Source organism: Ctenopharyngodon idella, chromosome 6 (genome assembly GCF_019924925.1).
Source record: "Ctenopharyngodon idella isolate HZGC_01 chromosome 6, HZGC01, whole genome shotgun sequence".
Taxonomy (NCBI): domain Eukaryota; kingdom Metazoa; phylum Chordata; class Actinopteri; order Cypriniformes; family Xenocyprididae; genus Ctenopharyngodon; species Ctenopharyngodon idella.
Genome location: NC_067225.1, coordinates 24,539,976 through 24,562,874, shown reverse-complemented (window position 1 = coordinate 24,562,874; position 22,899 = coordinate 24,539,976). Strand labels below are relative to the sequence as shown.

At 37.3% G+C, this 22,899-nt stretch overlaps 1 protein-coding gene across 1 annotated transcript in view; it reads left to right on the top strand.

Moving 5' to 3' along the window:
* col7a1 (collagen, type VII, alpha 1) overlaps positions 1-22,527 on the top strand; it is a 58,615-nt gene extending 36,088 nt beyond the window's left edge. The window contains 38 exon segments of the mRNA XM_051897348.1: positions 348-383; positions 1,252-1,287; positions 1,375-1,419; positions 1,569-1,601; positions 1,735-1,797; positions 2,144-2,179; positions 3,833-3,913; positions 4,070-4,138; positions 4,264-4,299; positions 5,799-5,858; positions 6,116-6,160; positions 6,240-6,275; positions 6,384-6,479; positions 6,704-6,829; positions 7,000-7,071; positions 7,189-7,224; positions 8,360-8,419; positions 8,508-8,552; positions 8,929-8,964; positions 9,126-9,161; positions 9,383-9,439; positions 9,714-9,785; positions 10,370-10,441; positions 12,344-12,379; positions 12,496-12,576; positions 13,188-13,241; positions 13,324-13,377; positions 13,462-13,524; positions 14,755-14,817; positions 14,922-15,038; positions 15,709-15,786; positions 15,871-15,924; positions 16,067-16,115; positions 16,517-16,951; positions 18,546-18,677; positions 18,757-18,819; positions 21,238-21,411; positions 21,555-22,527. Coding sequence (XP_051753308.1) covers positions 348-383; positions 1,252-1,287; positions 1,375-1,419; positions 1,569-1,601; positions 1,735-1,797; positions 2,144-2,179; positions 3,833-3,913; positions 4,070-4,138; positions 4,264-4,299; positions 5,799-5,858; positions 6,116-6,160; positions 6,240-6,275; positions 6,384-6,479; positions 6,704-6,829; positions 7,000-7,071; positions 7,189-7,224; positions 8,360-8,419; positions 8,508-8,552; positions 8,929-8,964; positions 9,126-9,161; positions 9,383-9,439; positions 9,714-9,785; positions 10,370-10,441; positions 12,344-12,379; positions 12,496-12,576; positions 13,188-13,241; positions 13,324-13,377; positions 13,462-13,524; positions 14,755-14,817; positions 14,922-15,038; positions 15,709-15,786; positions 15,871-15,924; positions 16,067-16,115; positions 16,517-16,536 — 1,953 coding nt within the window. The 3' untranslated portion in view covers positions 16,537-16,951; positions 18,546-18,677; positions 18,757-18,819; positions 21,238-21,411; positions 21,555-22,527.
* The last annotated feature ends 372 nt before the right edge of the window (positions 22,528-22,899 follow it).

Below are 22,899 nucleotides of genomic sequence, written 5' to 3'. Positions count from 1 at the left end.
CTGACCGGTCCACCAGGCCTACCTGTGAGTAACAGCGTCCCAACATGGCAGCCTCTCTTGGGCTTGTCATGTAGGAAAGCCTGGGAATTTACTGCGAGTACTAGGCCTTGCTGTGAGCACTAGCTGACTTCCTTTGCTTGAGGCTCCATAGATAAACCATACAGAAGTAACAAATGCAGCACTGCTTCTATCCGCTAACCAGTCTGTCTCCTCTTTTCCTCCTCCACTCCTTTTTGTAATCCCACTCCCTTCATTTTCTAATTCCACTCCATTTCAAAATTGGACCATCACACCTCTGCTGTTTCTACACTTCCTGTCCCTCCATTCCATCCTTCCTCTCTCTTTAGGGCTTGCCTGGGTTCCCAGGAGTGCTGGGCAGACCGGTAGGTTTTCTGTGGCTGAGATTGTAGGCTGCTTTACTAATAATGGGAAGGGGGCCGTCCTTGTCTGTGTATTTTGTTTGTGTGTGTTTGTGTGTTTATTTATGTCCGTTAGTCATACATGTGAGTTGATATATACATTACTGTATGGCTTATGTCTCTGTGAGCAATGTAAATGTTTGTCATTTTTATACACTACCATTCAAAAGTTTTTTAAAAGAAATGAATAATTTCATTCAGCAAAAGCCCATTAAATTGATCAAAAGTAATGGTAAAGACATTTATAGTGTTACAAAAGATTTCTATTTCAAGTAAATCATTTTCTTTTGAACTTTCTATTCATCAAAGAATACTTAAAAAATGCATTACGGTTTCCACAAAAAGTATTAAGCAGCACAGCCATTTTAAACTGTAATAATAATAATAAAAGCACCAAATCATCAAATTAGAATCATTTCTGAACGATCATGAGAAACTGAAGACTGTAGTAATGGCTGCTGAAAGTTCAGCTTTACCATCACAGGAATAAATTTAATTTTAAAATATATTAAAATAGAAACAAGTTATTTTAAATTGTAATAATATTTCACAATATTGCTGTTTTTGCTGTGTTTTTGATCAAATCACCAGCCTTTCTAAGCATAAGAGACTTCTTTGAAAAACTTTAAGAAAATCTTGCCGGCCCTTAAAGTTTTGAACAGTAGTGTATATGTATTTGATGTTTGTGCAGGCTTTGTCAAAAGTATACAGTATGTCTGTCCGTTCAGAGTTTGTCTGTGCTGTTTATGTGTGCATGTGTGTGTATGTGTGTCTCTGTATGCTCTATATTTGTATCAGCCTGCTGTTCATACCAAATGTGTATTCTGCACAGGGGAATCCAGGAGAACCAGGAATAAGAGGACCAACTGTACGTATATCCATTTTAACACATTTATGTACATACTCAATAGTAATAATAAAAATATTATTTCTAACCTTTGTTTTGGTATTTCAGGGTCCGATGGGCGGAAATGGACCCCCAGGGGCTCCTGGTGTGAAGGTTAATGCTGCATTATTTGACATAGACCCTAGAATTTCATTCATTAGCATTGATTTTAGATCAACCATAATAGAATGAACCATGTTAGCTATTTTGTCCCTATTTGTGTCCTGACTATTTGTGTATGCATGTTTGTGTGTCATGTTTAGGGTGACCAAGGACAACCAGGCATTGGAGTTCAAGTAAGTTTTCCAGCTGAGTAGAGATGAATGCTTTCCTTCAGGCGATTTGATACACAGCAATGTGTTTTTAGAGTTACATAACTAACCCATCAGAGTTTACTCACTCTTCAATATTTTCTCTTCATTCTTCAAGGGCCCTCCTGGACCTCAGGGCAATAGAGGGTTACCTGGACCTGCAGGCACTCCAGGAGCCATAGTAAGATAAAAATGCAATATTGGAGTCTTTCCAACAGCTCAGAGGAGTTTGACCTCTGTCTCTCCACAGAGGTCATTAGACAATCTCTGCAGCTTCAGCGTAGAGCCTCTTCACATGCTCTGTTTATCCCTCTGTGTCTTCGGTTTGCCCTTGGATTTCAGAAAGCAAAATTACAGTTTTTTTCTTCCTCGCGTAGGCCTATTTCAGCAGATATCGCTTAAATATCAGTGTAGTGTGATGTTCAGTAGATCCTGTGGGTTTTACATAGACATCTTGCTCTTATATAATGTGGTGATTTATATTTGTCTGAGTAGGCATAAATGCACGCATTTTCAAATGTTTGCAGGGACCACAAGGACCCCCAGGGCTTCCAGGACAAGTGGTGAGTAAATAAACACACCAGACAACATATATTACAGAAAATTCGTATTACGATAAATGCTCTATTACAAGTTTCCCCCTTCAGCCAGTCGGCAAAATTGCGAAGCAATGTATGGTTGAGGGTTCGAGTAACAAATGACAAGAGCACTTGACTTTGGATTTGAAAAATAATATAGCTGTTTCACAGTGCCATCAGAACTGCTTCTATGAGGTTTGAGAAAGATTGAAACTGAACCCGAAATTCACTCTCTCAGACGGACACGCTTGGTCTCAGTCGGGCATTTGGTGCAGTCGCAGGCACAATCCAAAAATGATATCGTGATGCATGTACTGCATGAATGAGTATGGTATTTTGAGGTAGTTGGCAATACCCAGACCTAGTTTATATGAAGTAACTCTGTTCTCCTGTTCTCTCACTAAAACATATACACGTACACATACACACACACGTTTACTAATCTAAATGCGGACATAGACTTCTATTGTTTTTATATAAAGCTAGTTTTAAATGCTAAAACCTTCCAAAAGGAGGTTTTTTCAGGTTTAACTCACTTTTGGGCATACATTTTTACCCAAATTATCAATATGTAGGTACACATAGACACATATACACACACACAGTCTATTTATGCAATACATCTCACATGATTTGAGATTTAGAGCCTACAATTTTTATTGTGAATTTCAATTATTACTCAATTAATTGTCAAAACAATTGTTGATTACTTGATTACCAATCTAACTAAAAATGACATCCCTTTTGAAGATTAACCAGCAAATGTCACAACAGTCAGTATTGTAGTGCCACTAAAATATTTTATGTGATCCATTCAGTTGCTCTCAACTTTACTCTGTAAAATTGTATTTTTTCAGTGTTTAGAATGTGTTCACATAAACATTTTTCTGTTTTATTCGATTTTCTTAAAATAGATTTTTAAACTTTTTAGTAAAGGGTTAGTTCACCCAAAAATGAAATTTCTGTCATTTATTACTCACCCTCATGTCGTTCCATACCCGTAAGACCTTCGTTCATCTTCGGAACACATTTTAGATGAAATCTGAGAGGGTTTTTTTTTTTATCCCCAATAGAAAGCAACATCGGTAGCACATTCAAGGTCCAGAGAAGTAGTAAAGACATCATTAAAATAGTCAACATGAGTACAGTGGTTCAACCTTTTATGTTATTAATCGACAAGAATACTTTTTGTGCGCCAAAACAGAACAAAAATAACGACTTTATTCAACAAATTTGTCTCTCACCTGTTATTCTCCTATGCTGTTTATGTTCAGCGCTTCCAGGTTTTACATCAGAACGCCGACTTGATATAAACTTTTTTTCTTTTTTTTTTAATAAACAGAGCATAACTTGCATATAATAAACCAACCCTGACAACTGTTGCTAGCAACAAATGTTGACATTAGCATATGATTTAAACATTAAGAGAAGGAAATAAAATATATAAGGTATATTTACCTTTTGATATTTACTTTTTATTTACTTTATCTGCAGGATTCATACATTAACATACGTACACAGAAATGTGTTTTATTTGTTTCTCTAGCATGTTTATGTTAGTGATAAGTGATAATGAAAACCGTTATTTGCTCACTTGTTTGAGTAACAAGGTTATCTTTACCATTTTAAAATAAACAGGGAGAGGGGGGCAAGCCTGGGGTCCCAGGAAGAGATGGTGTTCCAGGGAAAGATGGCCTGCCAGGGTTACCTGGGAAACTGGTGAGTGATCAGATGCCCTTTCATTTGCAAAGACGTGTGCATTAATTTCATGGTATTCTGCCTCTCTTGTCATGTTTTCTTTGCTTCTTTCTGTTCTTCCCTACTTAACCACTTTCTCTCTCTGTCTTATTATCTCTCTCTGTCACTTTCTTTTAGGGTATTGCTGGACCCATCGGCCCCCCAGGACTTAAAGGAGAGCAAGGAGACAGCGGTCCACCAGGAAAGGTGCATCCATATGTGCATCTGCATGTGTGGATTTGCACGTAATGTGTAGTTTGATTGGCACTATGCTTTTAATTTCCAACCCGTTCAATTTATCTCTCTCCCTTTATTTCCACTGTGTTCTGCAGTCTGTCACCGGACCCCCTGGAATGAAGGGTGAGACGGTGAGTTGTTGCCATGGTTACATCATAGCGAACACTGTGTGAAGATCAACCTGCCTCACCTGCTTGAAAGATAATCTCATTTGAACCAAACATAATGTTAGAGTGCTATGTACGTGAGATCTTCAATAAATCTTCTCTTAGTGTTGTCAAACCCAAATGCCAACTGAAGAGCAGCACAAAGTCTTGAAGTAAACCTTGGACAAGTGAAGACTTTTATTTGTTCAAGCCAAGCAGAGAAGCTCAATTTTATTTTACTTGAATCTAATATTTTATGACTCCTATGGATTTAAAAAAAAAAAATTAAAAAAAAGCTTTCCTTGATTCTCTGTTTTTTCATACTAAGTTTGGGCATTTTTTTGACAGTTCCTATATACTTTCCATCCAGTTTCATTAACTTCTTTATGTTTGCTGGTTTCTTTAAAACAAATCCAACACAAGAAGGTTTACTGTATTTCATAACACAAATTTACTAACAACTAGTTAAATCTATTCGTCTTGAACAGAATTGGAACCGAACAGAAATTGACGATGAGGCAATACATTGCAACAAGATGAATGTTAAATATAGCTGAGCTTATTATATAACCACAAGTCTTAAACATTATACATACTAACAAGAGACAAATGTGCTAAAATTGCTTACTAATTGTCTGCTAAGTTATATTCAACCAGTCATAACCATGTAAAGCCAGTAATTAATCAAAATCAGAATGTAGAGACCATTCCACAAATTATGTTGGTAAAAAATAACGAGTAGTTTATTTGCTTAGAATAACGCACATTGTTGTACAGTGGAATTAATTAAAAAAAAATTTTAAAAAAGTGCCTTGGTTTGTTGACTTCCATTTTAAGTGCCTTATTTTATTTGTTTTTACAATTTAAACGACAAGTCAGAATTATTTGTGTCTGATTAATATATTTAGCTATATGTAGCTGTACTTTCAACCTCTAAAAAAATCTGATACAGTGAGTAAACTTTATGTGCAAACTTTGACCCTCTTTTTCAACATTCTGCCATCTCCCTGACACAAATACTCTGTAATTGTGCCTTATTGTGTGTGAGTTTATTTAGGTACTGGCACTGATGTGCTCCATATATATATTTACCACATTTATTGACAGGGAAGTAAACTGCTGTGGCTGTTGCACATTAAACGCCATGGGCAAAATCCATCACCTGCCTTCACTGTATAGCCAAACACTTCCAGGAGTAACTAATCTGTCAAGAGAACCCATCCACAGTTTCAACTATGATGGAATCTTAATAATATCTGAAAAATATGCACAGCATGTTCTCAGAAATGTGCAGACTGTCCTGAAAAAAACACGAATGGAATAAACAGAACTCAAGCATTTGGTACAGTACCAATTCTCCTGAGGGAAGTGGATGGCTTATCTGCACTGCACCATGACATAGATTGTAGATAATGCACCATAGATTTATTTCTGACATGTATATACCACATTAATAACTCATATCTTTTGGATGATTGTTTAAGGGTCCTCCTGGTCAGACATTGCCAGGCACTATTGGAGAAAGAGGCCTTCCTGGATCACCAGTGAGTTTCTGTCGTTTTGGTCATATATGTGAGGTCCAGCCAGCTATTCATTCTGATGGTTTTTATCACCATTCCAATCTTTCTGAAGTTTAAAAGTGTTGCTCTGGATATTTATTCTTTTTTATGACCCATTATTTGTTCCCACAGTTTGCCGTCATATTCTGTCTTCAGCCATCCTTCATCATTTGTAGAAGTAATTCTTAATTCATATTTCATACACATACTGATTTTATTTGTGTGCCTGTTTTGTATTTTAGGGCCCAAAAGGAGACAAGGGGCCAGCGGGAATAAAAGGAGAAAGAGTGAGTACTGTCTGATATTATTATAGAGCACCAATGTACATTGTGTAGAAATGGATTTTAAAGTGTTACTTACTTGCAGGGTGCTGTGGGTGATCCTGGAGATCCTGGGGAAAATGTGAGTGCCTGCATTCACTTCAGAGGCAGAACCACCAGCACCGCCATCCATTTCATCTCCACTATAATATGTGCATCCTTAAAAGCCTCTTTTACATTAATTCTCCAGGGAATGAGAGGACCACAAGGACCCAAAGGAGTCAAAGGAGAGGCAGGTGTGGGGATGCCTGGGCCTCCAGGACAACTTGGACCCATCGGCTTAAAGGTCATTGATTAATTTTATTTTGGAGTTGTTACAGAACTTTTGCTTACAAACCTCAAACCCTAAGTGTTAACTTTGGCACGTAGCTCATCCCACATTTTTTCAGAGACAAATATGAATGATACCTCAAATCGACCACACAGCAATGCCCTAGCAGCCACATAGTCAACCAGAAAATCTAAAAATCTAGTGTATGTATTGAGTCAAATGTTTTTAATCTGTTGTAGGGTGACCCTGGCTTACCAGGTCCTCCAGGCCCTCCTGGACCACGTGGATTGGATGGGACACCAGGACTGGCAGGGCAGAGAGGCGAAGCAGGTCAGCCAGGACCCCCTGGACCACAAGGAGACAGGGTTAGTAGAGTAACTGCACATACAGAAACAAATGTAGACTAAAAATGACACTCATGTTTAGAATGGCTATTACTACATAAAGAAATGTGTTAAATACCATCATAAACAAAATCACTTGCAGAATCCAGTGATTTTCAGTGCAATTCCTCTGGTGCCTCTTATTGTTTAAGGGTCTACAAGGATTTATAGGCAAAGCAGGAAACCCAGGAACACCTGGAGCTGCTGGACCACCAGGACCCCCTGTAAGACACGTTAAAATCATATTATGTGTATAAGCATTTGCATACAGGTGTTTTTCATAGAGCAAGTATAACTATATCCCTCAGTGGTATTCAGTGGTGTCTTTATCTTTATATTAGGGTACTGCAGGCCTTCCGGGACTCAAGGGAGATAAGGTAATTGATGTGTTGCTTGCAGGGTGCGATGCTTAAACTTTTGCTGCTAATTCAAAAAATTTAGGAGCACAGTCAAATATTTTAGGAGCAGTTGAAAAGATTGCACAAGTAGGCATGATAAAGGGGAGCTTATCAATTGTGACAGAATTCATGACAAAGGAGTTTCCTTGCTGGGGGGGTTTGGAGCTGCAAAAAAAATAATAAAATAAAAATATATTACAACAGTAAAATTACAATACTAATATTTATGGCTGACTTAATTTCTTTGCTTTCAATCATTAAACCATATAGCTTTTATTTTTGCAGAAAACCCCAGGAAGACCTTAAAGCTTCTCATTTGCTGACAACAGATTTATAAATTATTCTTATTACAAGATGGTTGGCACAAGTCAGGTTACATTTTCAAATGCACATCATAGGTGACCCAAACTTGCAGCAATTGCAGAAAGTTTGCGTGGCGCAGCATTTTCTGTAAACCAAGCCTCTCCAAGCCGCTAAAAATACCATATTATGAGCTGCTCACATGTAAATGAACAAAATGATGCTGTTCATTCTGAAACATGTAGCGCGTCAGACTATAAATGTACATAATTAAATCACAGTCTTTACGATTTTTACTCTCATTTGGAGCTTGGCGGGTGTTAAATTATTCATGAACTTCAGTCGGTTTAGTCTCACCGGTGTGCCTAAACAAGCCCCGGATTGGATCTGTTTAGAGATGTTCAATCATATATCAGTATATTTTACAGTATATGGTACATAGTTCAAAAATCTGAAATATCATTTAAATCACATCTGGAGTTCATCCCACCCTAAGTGCATATTGTCACTAAAGCAAAATACAGATATACCAAATACTAAGACACTCTGAAATGTCTTTTCACTTAAATGTATGTAGATTATATAATATATAATTAAATATTTAGTGTTTTCAAAAGTGGTTTTTAGACTTTTAGGCCCGATTTATGTGCGCTGTTTATTTTGGAAATAAGGAAGCGAGTCATCTAAATAGATAAAACTCTGAAACTAGCTGTCTGAAACTAGTGTCTCTGTGCGGTCAGAGGTTCTATTGGACAAGTATTGAAGAGTACAACTATTGAAGAGTCATTACCCCTTTTTTTCCCTCCACATTCAGGGTGAAATTGGAGTAGGGGTGCCAGGTCTAAGAGGAGAGCGAGGAGACCCTGGGCCTCGGGTAATGTCCATGACTAATCTAACTTATGTTCATTTGCATGTATGCATATCAGATTGTGATGGTGGGTATATCTGTCTAATTCTTTTAGGGAGAAGAAGGTCGGGCTGGAACAGATGGAGACAGAGGCCCTACTGTAAATATACTCCTCCTTTCTGTTCACAACATTCAGCATTTTCTTGTTATTTTTTACCCCACCACATCCTGTTTTCTGTACATATTGATGTCAGTTAGACAGAAACAGTCAGTCTCTCTTGATGGGTGTCATTGATCTGAGCCCTTGTCTAGATGTGGAAAGGATGATGCAGGGATAGAGGTAGCTGTACGAACACACTGTATTCGTCACACTTTATATTCAGGGCTATGATGTGTTCGTCTCCCACTCGCTGCAATTTCAAAACCATTATGAGTCAAGGCTTCTTGCAGCGCTGCACATCTACTATCTACAAGTGCATATAAATGCTTAGGCAAATAAGATTTCTCCTCTACTCATCTGTCTGTCCCACTGACAGGGTCCTCCTGGCGGTAAAGGGAACAGAGGAGATAAGGTGTGTATAACTTGTCGTATACTGCTACAATCTGTCTCAGGCTGTCCTTTACTCTGCTAAAAAAAAGAAGAAAAATATGTCATAAAATACTTTCATTTACTTGCATATGTTTTATGTCATAGAAATTAAGATATAATGTTAAATATACCAATTCTTCACAGGGCGAGCAAGGTCCTTCGGGAATAAAAGGCGAAAAGGTGATTTGTTTTTTCAATATGCATGATAAGCAGGACCATGTACAGTCAGCTGGTCATTATTGAAAAATAAACCCCTACAAGGGTGATCATGACACTGATGCGAAGAGGGCGAGTCTTGTACCACCCTGATGGGGTTTATTTTTCATATTACATATACTATAATCTTATTTTTAAATAGTTAATGAATTATATATTGCTGTATTTGACTTTGAATCTTCAAGGGAGATACTCTGCTGGTGGGGGGGCCTCCAGGAGAGAAAGGAGTGAAAGGAGAAACCGTGAGTCAAAATTATTTGATGAAGCTGTGTCAGGTGTTTAACTGCTTTTGGGTCACTTTATAAAAAATTAAAGGCCAAAAATGAAGGTTAGTTTGCTGCAGGTCTCTTATCTTCTGAGAACATGTGCCTCTGAGAACTGGTCATAAAACATTTATGTGTGCCTGCCTCAGGATCGATTCTAGAGATTGTTAACGAGTCAGTAAGCAGCAGAATAAAGGCAGATCTATTGGGTCGATGTAAACCAATCAGTTATATTGATCACTGCTCTCATCAGGGGGAGCGAGGACCTAAGGGTGCACAGGGGGAAAAGGGTGCAAAAGGACAAGAAGGACCACCAGGAGAACAGGTAAGAATGTTTTTATGTACAACTACAATATAATGTTGTGATGCCTAAAATCAATTGTAGCTTTTAAAACAATTGATTTTAGACAAAAAAGTATATAATTTTAATATAGGCTATTTAACGGTTATCAGCCTTAACATGAAAAAAAAATGATCAGCTTGTTGGTATCAACCACAATTTAAATATTGGTGCATCCCAAATTAAAATGGTTCTTCTCTTTTTATTTGTTTAAATGTTTCTACTAAAATGGTGAAAGAAAAAAATAGGTGAAAGAAATACAGACACAAATGAGATGTACAGTAAGAGCTATAAAATTTATGTGGATGGCTTAAGTGCAGAAATTTGTTTTTAGAAGAATCTGATGAGAAATGTTAGAGAATGTTGAAATCTCTTACTTTTGATTACAAATGTTGAGATTTCTTCTGAAACTCTAGAAAAGATATGTGTGAGATTGCTAGGGTCTCTTCTCAAAAGAAAAATCTATGAAGCGGGAGACTCAATTTGTTCATTTAATCTCATTGCTGTTTGGGAGAAATTACTAAGATATGAAAGAGATTTCATCTGTGATTTTTCTTTCATATTTGTAGGGTCTGAGAGGTGAGCCAGGAGAGAGAGGCTCCACTGGTTTCCAAGGAGCCCGTGGTCCTGGTGGTCAGAAGGTGAAAAATATCATCTCTTCTCTCACAAATGAACATGAATAAACTAGGGCTGTCGATTTAATGTGTTAATGTGATTAAATAGTCATGGGAAAAAATAATGCGTTCAAATTATTAATGCATTTAATGCACTCACCCCGCACCAGACCTATGTAATTCGTCTGCATTTCATAAAGTTGATTGGTGATGAACATGAAGCAAGGCAACAGCTTACTGTGTGATGAAACCTGTAGAATGCAGTTAGAATGCCCCTAAAATTCAGGATGTCAGGGCAAAAATGCCTCTGTATGAGACTCATATTTATATTGTGATATAGTTAAGCAATATCGCAGCAACAAGCACAATATCGCATGAGTGCTGTTTTTGTCCCGAATAGCACGAATGCAAATGTGTTATTGATTTTATACAACCGTTCAATAAATAAGAAGTTAATATATTGTGTTATATTTTAGACACAATATTGTCTGCTTTTGCTCAATTTTGCCACTGAAAATATTACCTATAATGCCAGAGCAGAACTGTTGTGCGTCTCCGAGCAACACACAGCGATGGTTTTCATGAATGGATCTGCCTTTTGAGCAAATCATTTGGGTGAACCAATGATTCAATGGCCCATTCATAAAGAGAGCCATTTCATTCCTGAATGAATCAGCCGTTTGAACGAATCAAATTAATGAATGACACGATGGACCCTATTTTAATGATCTAAGTGCATGGTCTGAAGCGCATAGCGCAGGTGCACTTAGGGCATGTCCGAATCCACTTTTGCTAGTTTAACGGCGGAAAAAAACGGTCGGCACGTCAGGCGCATGGTCCAAAAGTGTTGTACCTAGTTTCTTAATGAGTCATGGGTGTGTTTTGGGCGTAACGTGCAATAAACCAATCAGAGTCTCATCTCCCATTCCCTTTAAAAGCCAACTGCGCTTGCACCATGGCGGATTCGCTATTTACATGGTGGAATTTGCAAGCGGAAAGACTGAAAGCTTCTCCAGAGAGGAATCCTGTTATATTTAATTTTCAAAAATGTTTGTGTGCTGCTGCGCTGTATGTGTAACAAGCAGTGTGTATGCGCATTGTGCACCCACCTATAGGCGCATGTTACTAACGCGCCTTTTAAATAACAAAAACAAATACTGCGCCATTGACTTCAGACCAGGTTTTTGTTGGTCAATGGTGCATTCGTTTTCAGTTGCCTCATAATAGCAGTGCCAGCAATGCGCCTGAACACATGCTTTTCAGACTAGCACGCCCATGGGTGAACTATTTTATTTGCATTTGCTATTTAAACAACGTGGCGCTGGACGTGAAAATGATAACTGTGTCGGGCTGAAACTAGCAAAAAACACTTGCTTTGCACCTGGCGTCGCATTGCGTCGGGTGTATGATAGGGCCCAATGACTTAGTCATTAAGACATTTACCGCCACCTACTGGCAGTTTTAGTTTCTTATTTAGAGTATCATTTCATTAAAAAAAATGATTTCATATTGCCATGAACAACCCATTAAAGGTAGCTTATAGTTCACCCAAAAAATAAAAATTCTGTCATCATTTACTCAACCTCATGGCCGTTTATGTGTAATAAATTTTATGTTGAATCAAATAAAAATAAAAAAATTTCTAAAGCTACTTTTTGTAATGTCTTTTTTATGCTTTTCTCATTTAACACAATAATGACTTTAAATTATCTTTTGGGGGTAATTTCTTAGCCAAATTTGATGCGATTAATTTGCCATTAATTAATCACCACATTGTCATTGTGTAATTAATTAGATTTAAAAATTTTAATCCCTTGACAGCCCTAGAATAAACACATGCATATACATTAATACATTTGGGTATGTTTGCAGATGTACATAAATGTGTGTGAACGTCATATTGATCAGGTTTTTGCTTATCATTTGCAGGGAGAAGCAGGGCAGCCTGGCGTCCCAGGTGAAGCGGTGCGTATTCTTATTCAGATGCCTATAACATGAGTGCATGAATTGTACATACAGTCCCCAGACTCAGCTGTTTCCCTATGACTACCTCTCATTTTTTTTTTATCTGTCCTCTACAGGGAACACCTGGTAAAGATGGCCTGCCTGGCATGAGAGGAGAGAAGGGAGAGGTTGGGCACGTAGGTCTGCGAGGCCTCAAGGTGTGTGTGTGTGCATTTTAATGGTTGTCTCTTTGATTAAAACTCAAACTGACTCTTCCAAGCTTTATCGGTAACCTTGAGGAGCCCTTCAGACCAGATGATCACACTGCTTATAATTCCGCCACAGTCTGGATTGCAGGCCATTGTGTCTGACATTAATCTGCATATGTATCTTAGAGCCATCATATTAAAGTTTTTTTTGTGTGTGAATATGTGTGTGTGCTTGCATGTGTAGAAAAATTGATTTGTCGAGTGCAGTGAGGCACATGAAAGACTTCTGTGTATGAATCATTCCTCTCAGGGATACATGGGCCGCTGTAGACAGTACTAGCTGCCCTTCAGCCAGCGGCAACATAGACGCACTCACTCACATAGCAGATAAGAACTTTTATCTGTATTCGGCATCCCTGATAGACCTCTATCTGTTGTCACTAATGAGAAAGACAGTAATTGAAGGGTGTATGTGAGTTTGTGTGCTTGTGTGTATGACTGACACATGAATAGTGTTTTATTCTTTGCAAATAGTCCCTCCCTGGGAGCTTTTCTCTAGTGTCATTACTCCCTGTCACATTGAGTGATTGACAGTTTGACTGAGCTTTAATGGCTTACAGGGAGAACGAGGCTCCAAGGGGGTATGTGGACCAAGCGGACAAAAGGGAGACAAGGTGAGTAATAAAGAGCGCTTGAGGAAAGTTTGTGTTGTGACGTCATGTTTTGCTGGGAGTCATGAATTTTGTCTGTTCATAGGGAGATGCTGGGATTAATGGCAGACCAGGATTGCCGGGGAGGAAAGGAGAGCAGGTACGTACACACATTTATTTGTGTTTGTGAGGGATGCATGCAATTCCTGTTGTTATCTTGGTTTGATTGCAAGTTTTGTTTCAGGGTGAAGTCGGGTCTCAAGGTCCAACAGGAAGTCCAGGGAAGGAGGGGCTCATTGGAGCCAAGGTAAGAGATCTGAGGTCTGAGATTATATTAAATGATAGGGTAGGATTGTTATGATACAAACTTTAATAATTCTTTATCAATTATGAAACCATGGTAAAACTAATATGCTGTTGAACACAATTAAAAAATGGTAAACATTACTATAAATATTAACAAATGTAATTAAAACAATAACGTGTTGTTTTAATTGTTTCTTTATTAAACAAACATTGCATCACGTTTTTCAAGTAATTATTATGTGTATTATGTACGCTATCATTCAAGTTTTTAAAGACATTATTAATACATTTATTCAGCAAGGATGACAGTAAAGGCATTCATAATGTAACAAAAGATCTCTATTTCAAATAAACGCTGTTCTTTTGAACTTTCATCAAAGAATCCTGTATCCAGCATTTTTTTTTTCAATATTTTTAATATTGAGTCTGTACTACTGATACTGTATTTTATTATTATTGTGATCTTAATATTGATTGGTACCAACCAGAGCGTGTGAGCGAAGTGGAGCTGTGTGACCCTCGCTCGATATTCTGCTCTATACCAGTGTGCTCAGCTCAGTCACTCACGGCACAAGAGAACACTCCACTCATGTACTGCTCACATTCACCGGTTAAACGACACTCGCTCAAATAACACAAACATATCTACATGCATATAATCAGATGCTTTCTTTACTGCTTTTTTTCTCAACACTGTTATCTTTGTTATTAAGAGGAAAGCATGCAGCACATATTTACATATTCATCTAAACTGCGCTCTCATCAGCGTGGGTGGTGTCGGGATGTTCGTTAACAATATACCACTGCAGTGGTATTTCAGACGTCTTTTTACCCCCGAGCAAAGATCGAAAAAGAACTTTGCAGTGAGTATATCACAAAATGAATCTTTGCTAACTCAGGTTCTCCACACTCCCTTTCAATTTCTTCTTCGTTTGATGTTTACTGTGCATTTATTCAATTTGCAACTTCTTTGAAACAATATTTGAACCTAGACCTATTGCTTATTTAAGGCGGAGAAATTACCGCTCCACTCGCGCTTCGCTCACATGCTCTGGTACCAATACTTTTAACATCCATACTGAATAAGCAGGTGGACAACAAAATGGTTGAAACTATTTTACAGCAACATAGAACTACGTACTCTGTAGTCTATGTAATTTCCAAAAATAAGTAAAAAATGGTGCAATGAAACTTTAAACAAACTGCGTTACACTCATCTGTTGATGTCCAGGGTGACAGAGGCTTTGATGGAGTTATGGGGCCGAAGGGAACACAGGGAGAGAAAGGTGAACGGGTGAGTATGCGAACCCCTTTAGCTCCCTGCTGTTTAGGCCTAACACTGCTGAAGTGGCTTATCAGTTGTTCCATCTTAAAACATCTTCCTTTTGCTTTCTTTAGGGCCCACCTGGTATCCCTGGCTCTCCTGGTCCGAGAGGTATGGATGGACCACCTGGTCTAACAGGCGCTCAAGGACCTGCTGGAGGTAAAGGTCCAGAGGGTCTGCAGGGACAAAAGGTATCAAACTTACTGTATACTACTGTAAATGTGCAAAGGGACATTTACATAATCATAGAGGTCATATCATTGTTTCAATGGATTCATTTTTCAGCGGGGGCGGTCATCAACACAACCTCCAAGACATTTGACCACACATGCTTTTTAAAATTAGAATATGCCTTTAAATGAGAATATATCACAACAAAACTCTGTCGCAAATATGTATCTTTAACTATATCTTTTAACTAATGCCATCATATGGATGATCAGTGAGTAATTAAATTTTCACCTGCCTTACAAATTTTCTACATTTCAAAAAATACACATATCACTGTAATGTTCTGGGCTCATTTTGTGTCTGACATAAAAACCTGTGGTTCAGCGAACAAGTGAGTAATCAGAGCAGATTCAGTGAGGATGTGAGCTGTCGTACCAATTTAGATCATGATTCAGACCATTTACACTGTTCTTTTCAGACTGATTTGCCAATTGGTTCGACAGATTCATTAGAGAGTGTTTCTCTCGACACACACAAAATTCACAAGCTATTTATTATTTTGCTGTGATGTGTATGTAGTGCAGTGCAGAGAAATGCTGCTCCTGAATAGCACTGCAGGAAACCCTGATTCATATGCACACGGAGCCATGGTTAGTTCATCATATGTGAGGTATTGAATATTTATTGTAGGGAGAAAGAGGTCCATCAGGCCCTGCTATGGTTGGCCCACGTGGCATACCAGGGATCCCAGGAGAGAGAGGAGAACAGGTGACTATACACATATTCTACCTCTGCATTGATTCTCTATATCTCTGTCATCGCTAAATGTGTCTCTTTGTGTTTTTGAATCAGGGTGAGATAGGCCCTGATGGACCTAAAGGAGACAGAGGAGAACCAGGCATGACGGTCAGAACAAATAGACTTTTGTGATTCATGATTTATTGTAATGTTATGAATATTTTATTCTGCTACCTGAGCCTCACATTGAACCCTCAAGATAAGTAACAATGACACAAGGGCTGGTTGCATCTCTCTTTACTCTTTAAAGGAGGATGATATTCGGGCTTATGTTCGAACTGAGATGAACCTGCATTGTGGTGAGTGAATCTTTGATAATTGTCATCTTTAACAATTTTCCATCACCATCAGTGACTGTTTAACTTACTAAAGTCATGAAATCTAAATGAATCCTCTACAATGACTTTCCTTTTTGGTGCACTGAAAGAAAAAAATTGTGTTTAGACGTTGTTTTAAACTACTGTTCTCCTCATCAGTGGCAAACTCAATTCATTGTCTGGCTCCATTGTGATATGGAACAGCGGTATAAATGTGATAAAATCAATCCCTACCTTTTTTTTTTTTCATTGAATATTCTTTTTTTACTCAGAAACACACTTTACTGAAGCAAAATGGGATGCAAATGCTGATTAAAGTTGATTTCCTCTCTTATGTATCTTTAAACTCAAATCTCTTTCTCTTTCTCTCTTTTTTTCCTAAGCCTGTGGAGGTAAGTTGTGACTTTTATAGCCTCAGTATAGCCACATTTTTTCCTATCATTGCATCAGCAACTCATGTCAACACAGTACACTAACAGTAGGCTTGTATGTCTTGTGTGATGTGGTCTCAGTCTGTATAAACCTTGTTGTTGAGTATGTTCATGACAATTTCTGGTTTGTGTCCACATGGCTGAACTTTGGGCATTGTGCATGCTAAATTGTTGATGTAGTGCATGAACTTTGAGTACATCTTTACACACATGAATGCCTGTGTGCGTGTGTGTTCACCGATGGGTTTTGCTGTCTAGCCTTTGTGTAATGCGTTGTGGGCGTGTTCTCAGGTGTTCAGGAACTTCAGATACCTGTACCAGTGCAGACTTACCGAAGTCGCTCCTCCACGTCCCCTGAGCGCTCACTAACCCATGGGGACGAGGAGGGTGAGTCCTATGCTCAATTCGTCCTTCTATCTCTGTTTATCCACTTCTCTTCTAAGCTAAAAACTCCTGTCACTCTGTGCTGTATTTATTACTTTCTTGAAAGGACTAGTTTAAAGAAATAGTCCTCCCAAAAATGAAAATTCTGTCATCATTTACTCAACGATCTCTCATTCAAAGACTTTTTCTCATCCGTGGAACACAAAAGTAGATATTTTGAACAATGTTCACACTGCTTTTTTCCCATAGTGCAAAAGCCCATGAGTCCTGTGCCAAGTGCAGCTGATCTTGATGTTTCGCACAAAAAGTTATCTTGTTTCAGAAGAATTTGCATTAGCCATTTGGACTATTTTTATGGTGCTTTTTGGAGTTAATTCTATTGAATGTGCACTTGTAGTTTGTCAAATACAGATTCATGACTATGCTCCTTAAAGGGATAGTTAACCCAAAAATGAAAATTCTGTCATTTACTCACCCTCAAGTAGTTCCAAACCTGTATAAATGTATATGTTCTGCTGTACACAAATGAAGATATTTGGAACAATGTCAGTAACCAAACAGATCTCGCCCCCCATTTACTACCATAGTAGGAAAAATAAATACTATGGTAGTCAATGGGGGGCGAAATCTGTGTTCAGCAGAACAAATAAATTCATACAGGTTAGAGTAAATGGTGACAGAATTTTCATTTTTGGTGAACTATCCCTTTAACACACTTAAGTACACTTTTAAAAAGTGCACTTTGTAATGTCAAATTAAAGGTTTTACCTTACAAGTACATTGTACATTGTAAATCTTTATTTTAATAATCTTTTGTTGTGTTTTAAAAAAGTACACTTTTAATGTGTTTGCTAACATTTGCTAAAGTACATGTAAAGTGATTATAATTTTAACTGTAGTGTGTTATTTAATATTACATTCAAAGTTAATATATTTTAAATTTACTAAATTGCACCTTCATTACAAATGTTATTACCAATATATTTAAATACATGACATACAAGGTTTAATAGAAATGACATTAAAGTATTTTTAGCTTGTCAGTTCATTTGGCAGTACATTAACCATATTTCATTATGAAATTACATGTAAAGATGTATTTAAGTCAAAAAAGCACTTTAAATTTAAGCTAATTGCATTTAATATAAATTTGAACTATAGTACATTTTCATTTCATTTAACATGTCCAAAACATTACATTCAGGTTACATTTAAGTATATTTCCATAATAAGGACTTTTAAAATAAAAAAAAAAAATGCTAAAATATACTTTTCTCCAATGGTGGTCACTATGAATTATTTAAAAAAGAGCAGTGCCAACATTCTTCAATCTCATTATCATGTTCTGTGAAAGAAAGTAAGTCATACAGGTTTGGAACAGCATGAGGGTGAGTAAATGATGACAATAATGAATTTTTCTCTTTAAACTACCCCTTTAAACATAAGTAGGATCTGTTAAATACATGCTTGTATTTAACATTATCCAGTTGCACATGTACATTGATTGCTTTCAAACTATGATATTCCAGCATTCTAAATTCTGATTTCTAAAAACCCTCATCTTTATTATTTGTGCATCCATGCACGTTTTTTGCAGGTCCAAAGCTACGTGTTGTGATGAACACAAATGATCCAGACTACGAGCACATTTACTCTATAGAGACCTATGATGATGACGCTCCAGTGGAGGAGATTGCTGACTATGACACCACTGTCAATAAAAGCCAGGGTATGCATTTTTTCTTCTTCAGAAAAATTGTTTGTAATTTTCTGTGCAGACACAAAATAATTTATTGATATTTTGGCAGGTGAAACAGTCTTTGTTGATTCATTAAAAGCTGAAAGGACAAAAAGAGAGGTGAAAGGTGAAGGTAAGCCATCACTCGTGATTCATCATGGAGATTAAAGGCTTGATTCAGTCATGTTTGCGCATGAGCATGTTGGGGAGCCTGGCTATAGCTTTACTGTGGAAATAACAATGTCAATGGTGCATATTTTATTAATACATTCTTCGCATTTTTACTGATTTTCCATGTTTTTGTTGGGGACAGACTACTTAGAAATGCTATCTGTGGGAATGTATTAAACCTTTGTTGATGTCACTGTCTTCAAACCCCTAACAAAACTGATGATGGATTATCATAATTTTGCACTCTGTAATTACTGCTCACTATTGTTCTTTGCTGTGCTCACTTCCTGTTGTTTCTCTGTGTATCTGCTGCTATGCTGTAAACCCGCTGACTCATCTGTATGACAGCTCTTAGTATGAGATTGCAAGCAGCTGTCCCGCCACAGGAAAGAGCTGGATATTTCTACAGATCTCCGTGGCACTCTCAACTATAGAGAGATGCCATAATGACAAGTTTAAAAGTTGAATCTGCCTTGTGTGTTTTTGTGCATTTAATGCAGTCTTTCGCCATATTGTTCAATTTGCATTAATTCGGATAGATAAATGTGTTGATTATGAAATGTATCTGCATACAGAGCTATTGGATGTAGCTGAAAAAGCCAAACCTGTAAATTAGTAGTAGGTATTCACATACTTTTGGCCATGTAGTTAAAAAATATCTCGCGTCGGTATGATTCTCTAATGTTTTTGAAAGGCCTCTTATGCTCACCAATACTGCATTTATTTGATCAAAATACAGTGAAAACAGTAATATTGTGAATATCATTACAACTTAATATAACTGTTAGTATAGAGTACAGTATATAGCCATGTTTCCACCAAAATTACCCGGAACAATTTGTCCCAGGAACTTTTTTCCGCCAGACCTGTTGCTGTCTGCGTTTCCATTGCGGTCTGAAGTACTGTGAAGATTAGGCAAATTAGGCCAGTGACATAGGACTGCACAGAAAGTTACTGCTGGATTTCGTCCTCAGCATATAAGCTTAATAATGCCTGAACCTCGTCGACGGTCCATTGGTCATGTTTTTTAAACTCCATTGTTGATTCAAATAGCAATCAACTCTTACTGCATGCACCGCAACAGACATTTTAAAAAAATTTGCGTGAACCAATCAGCATATTCAGCGCCCAAGTCCCATCCCCGAAAGTTCCTGAACTTTGAAACAGTACTACCTCACGAGCAGGGACTTTCTGAGGGTGAAATTTTTATCCGAAACTTCATTTAGACCCTGGTCCCTGCGTTCGAAACACACCCCCAAGTACCACCCCAAAGTCCCTAGTTCCTGGGGAAGTTCCTGCGGTGGAAACGCGGCTTAAGTAGACTGTTAGTTTAGGGTTAGGTGTTAAGGTTTGGGTTAGTGGAATAATTTGACATTTAGTTACAAAGTTACATATAGTCAGTAAAATGTCTGTTGGGGGGGACCATCAAAATAAAGTGTTAGCAGATATTAAAGGGTTAGTTCACCCAAAAATGTGAATTCTGTCATTAATTACTCACCCTCATGTCTTTCCAAACCCGTAAGACCTTCGTTCATCTTTGTAATATGAGTCTACGTTCTGAACCTAGCGCTAGCGCCTACAGCGTAGGAGAATGACACAGAAGAGAAGAAATTGTTGAATAAAGTGGTTATTTTTGTTTTGTTTTTGTGCACAAAAAGTATTCTTGTCGCTTCATAAAATTAAAGTTGAACCACTGTAGTCACGTTCACTATTTTAATTATGTCTTTAGTACCATTCTGGACCTTGAAAGTGGTCGTTAAATTGCTGTTTATGGAGAAGTAATAGAGCTCTCGGATTTCATAAAAAATATCTTAATTTGTGTTCTGAAGATGAACAAAGGTCTTAGGGGTTTGGAACAACAGGAGTGTGAGCAATTAATGACAGAAGTTGCAAAGTTACTTATATTTAGTAGAATGTCTAAGTGGACCACTGAAATAAAGTGTTACCAACTGTTTTCTATTAACATATTTTTAAAATGTAACTTATTCTTGTGATTGCAAAGCTGTCAGCCATTACTCCAGTCTTCAGTGTCACATGATCCTTCAGAAATCATCATAATATGCTGGTTTGATGCGCAAGAAACATTTTCTTATTATTATCAGTGTTTTGTGGCTTAAAATTGATCTAGAAACCATTATACATGTTTTTTTCCCCAGGATTCTTTGATGAATAAAAAGTTAAACTCATTTTTAATATTTTAAAAATAAATGTTTTGTAAAATAAATGTCTTTACTGTCACTTCTGATCAATTGAATGCATCCTTGCTGAACAAAAAAAAGTCCTCCCAACCCCAAACGTTTGAACGGTATAGTGGAAAAAAATTGGTGAATATCCTTTACCGTTCAACCATTTAATTATTCTCTTTCATGTGTGTTTATAGAATCTTGCATCTTGCCCATGGAAGAGGGTGATTGTTCCCGGTTTACTCTGCGTTGGTACTTTAACTCTCAGGTGGGCGCCTGTAGACCTTTTATCTACAGTGGCTGTGGAGGGAACGCTAATCGCTATTTACAGAAGGAAGAGTGTGAGAAACACTGTCTACAACAGTAAGAAGGTACATTAACGCACTGGGCTGAAGGTGACAAATGGTGCATTAATGCATATTTGTTCATGAATTATTAAATGGATGGGATAGACATTTTGCACTGTATCTATCTATGAAAGGTTTTCCTTACAATCCTGTCTATTCTGTTATAGAATTGTGTTTCAGCTTAAAGACAAGAGCTGACTGTAAATGGAGGATCTCTAACTCATCAACAATATTAAAACCTAAACCTCAGTGTTGAACACTGCCAGCATGCACAAGAGATCAAGGTAAAGATTGATGTCAACATCTTTTCCACAACGGGACAAGCACATTTTAAATATTGATCAGATCTTAAAGATTTTTCTTGTTTATTTATTTTGTGTCTGTTGAGCTGCCAGACATCTGTTAATCTTGCTGCCAATCTGGATTCATCTACATACTGTATTGCAGGCAAAGGTCAAATAGAAACATTTAGGTACACACATTTAGGTAAATACAATTTTATATTCAAATGTACATGTACGTTAGTCCATTTATTCACAGCATACCACATTATCTTTCATTTCCCACTTAATCCTTGATGCCGCTTATTTACACCCACTGACATTTTCTCAGGTGCTAAAAACAGAAACAAGAACACACATTGTAATATTCCAGTTCTTAAAGAATTGATCTTAGACTCGTTCTTAGAATGAGAAGTTTATGCTGTACAAAATTGTACTGTAAATGTAGATCTGTATTTTTATCTGCTTGAAAATAAGAATGAATGTTCTTGTATTATCAGATGTTGCATGTTTACTTGGACAGATGGTGCTATTTTTAAAGATATTTTTATATTGTTGATTGATTTGAATGTTTTCATGTATTTCATTGGTTATATTCATCAGTATTTGTGTTCCATTATAGTATATGGATTACACTTCTGCAGTCCTGTTCATTTAAAGTGATGATGGAGCAGTTTACATTTTTCTTTGCACAAGACAAACCCTGTATGCCAGTTTTAATAGCACATAAAAAGTAATTTTCCAGATATACATTCATACATTGTAAAGTGACCAGTCTTTTCTTCATGCGTTCAAAATTTGCTTGGAATAAACATTGAAATTTAAAGGGAAAAATAAACATGAGACAAGACCAAATGTCCATTGGATTGTAGTGAACAAGTCTGAATTTAATGGTGTTGGAGCTCTCATATTAACTATGAATAGTAACAAGTGCAGTTGTACATTTGACTAGCCTTATATGGCAACTAGAGCCTCATTAAAAGGTCAATAACCACCTGTAGTTTATGTAGACCAGAACTACATATTCCCTCTTTGTTCTCTCTTCTCTCTCTGTTAATTTGCTGTCACTCTGTTTTCTTTTTTGGGGGGTTTGTTTGTGCATCATTCCTAGTCACACATCTGATGATTCAGTAATGATTCTGGACCATCTTGTTAAGATGCCAACGAACACTCATTACTACTCTTCCAGGGCTGTCACTCAAACACTGTTTTCATATTCATTTCTACTCAT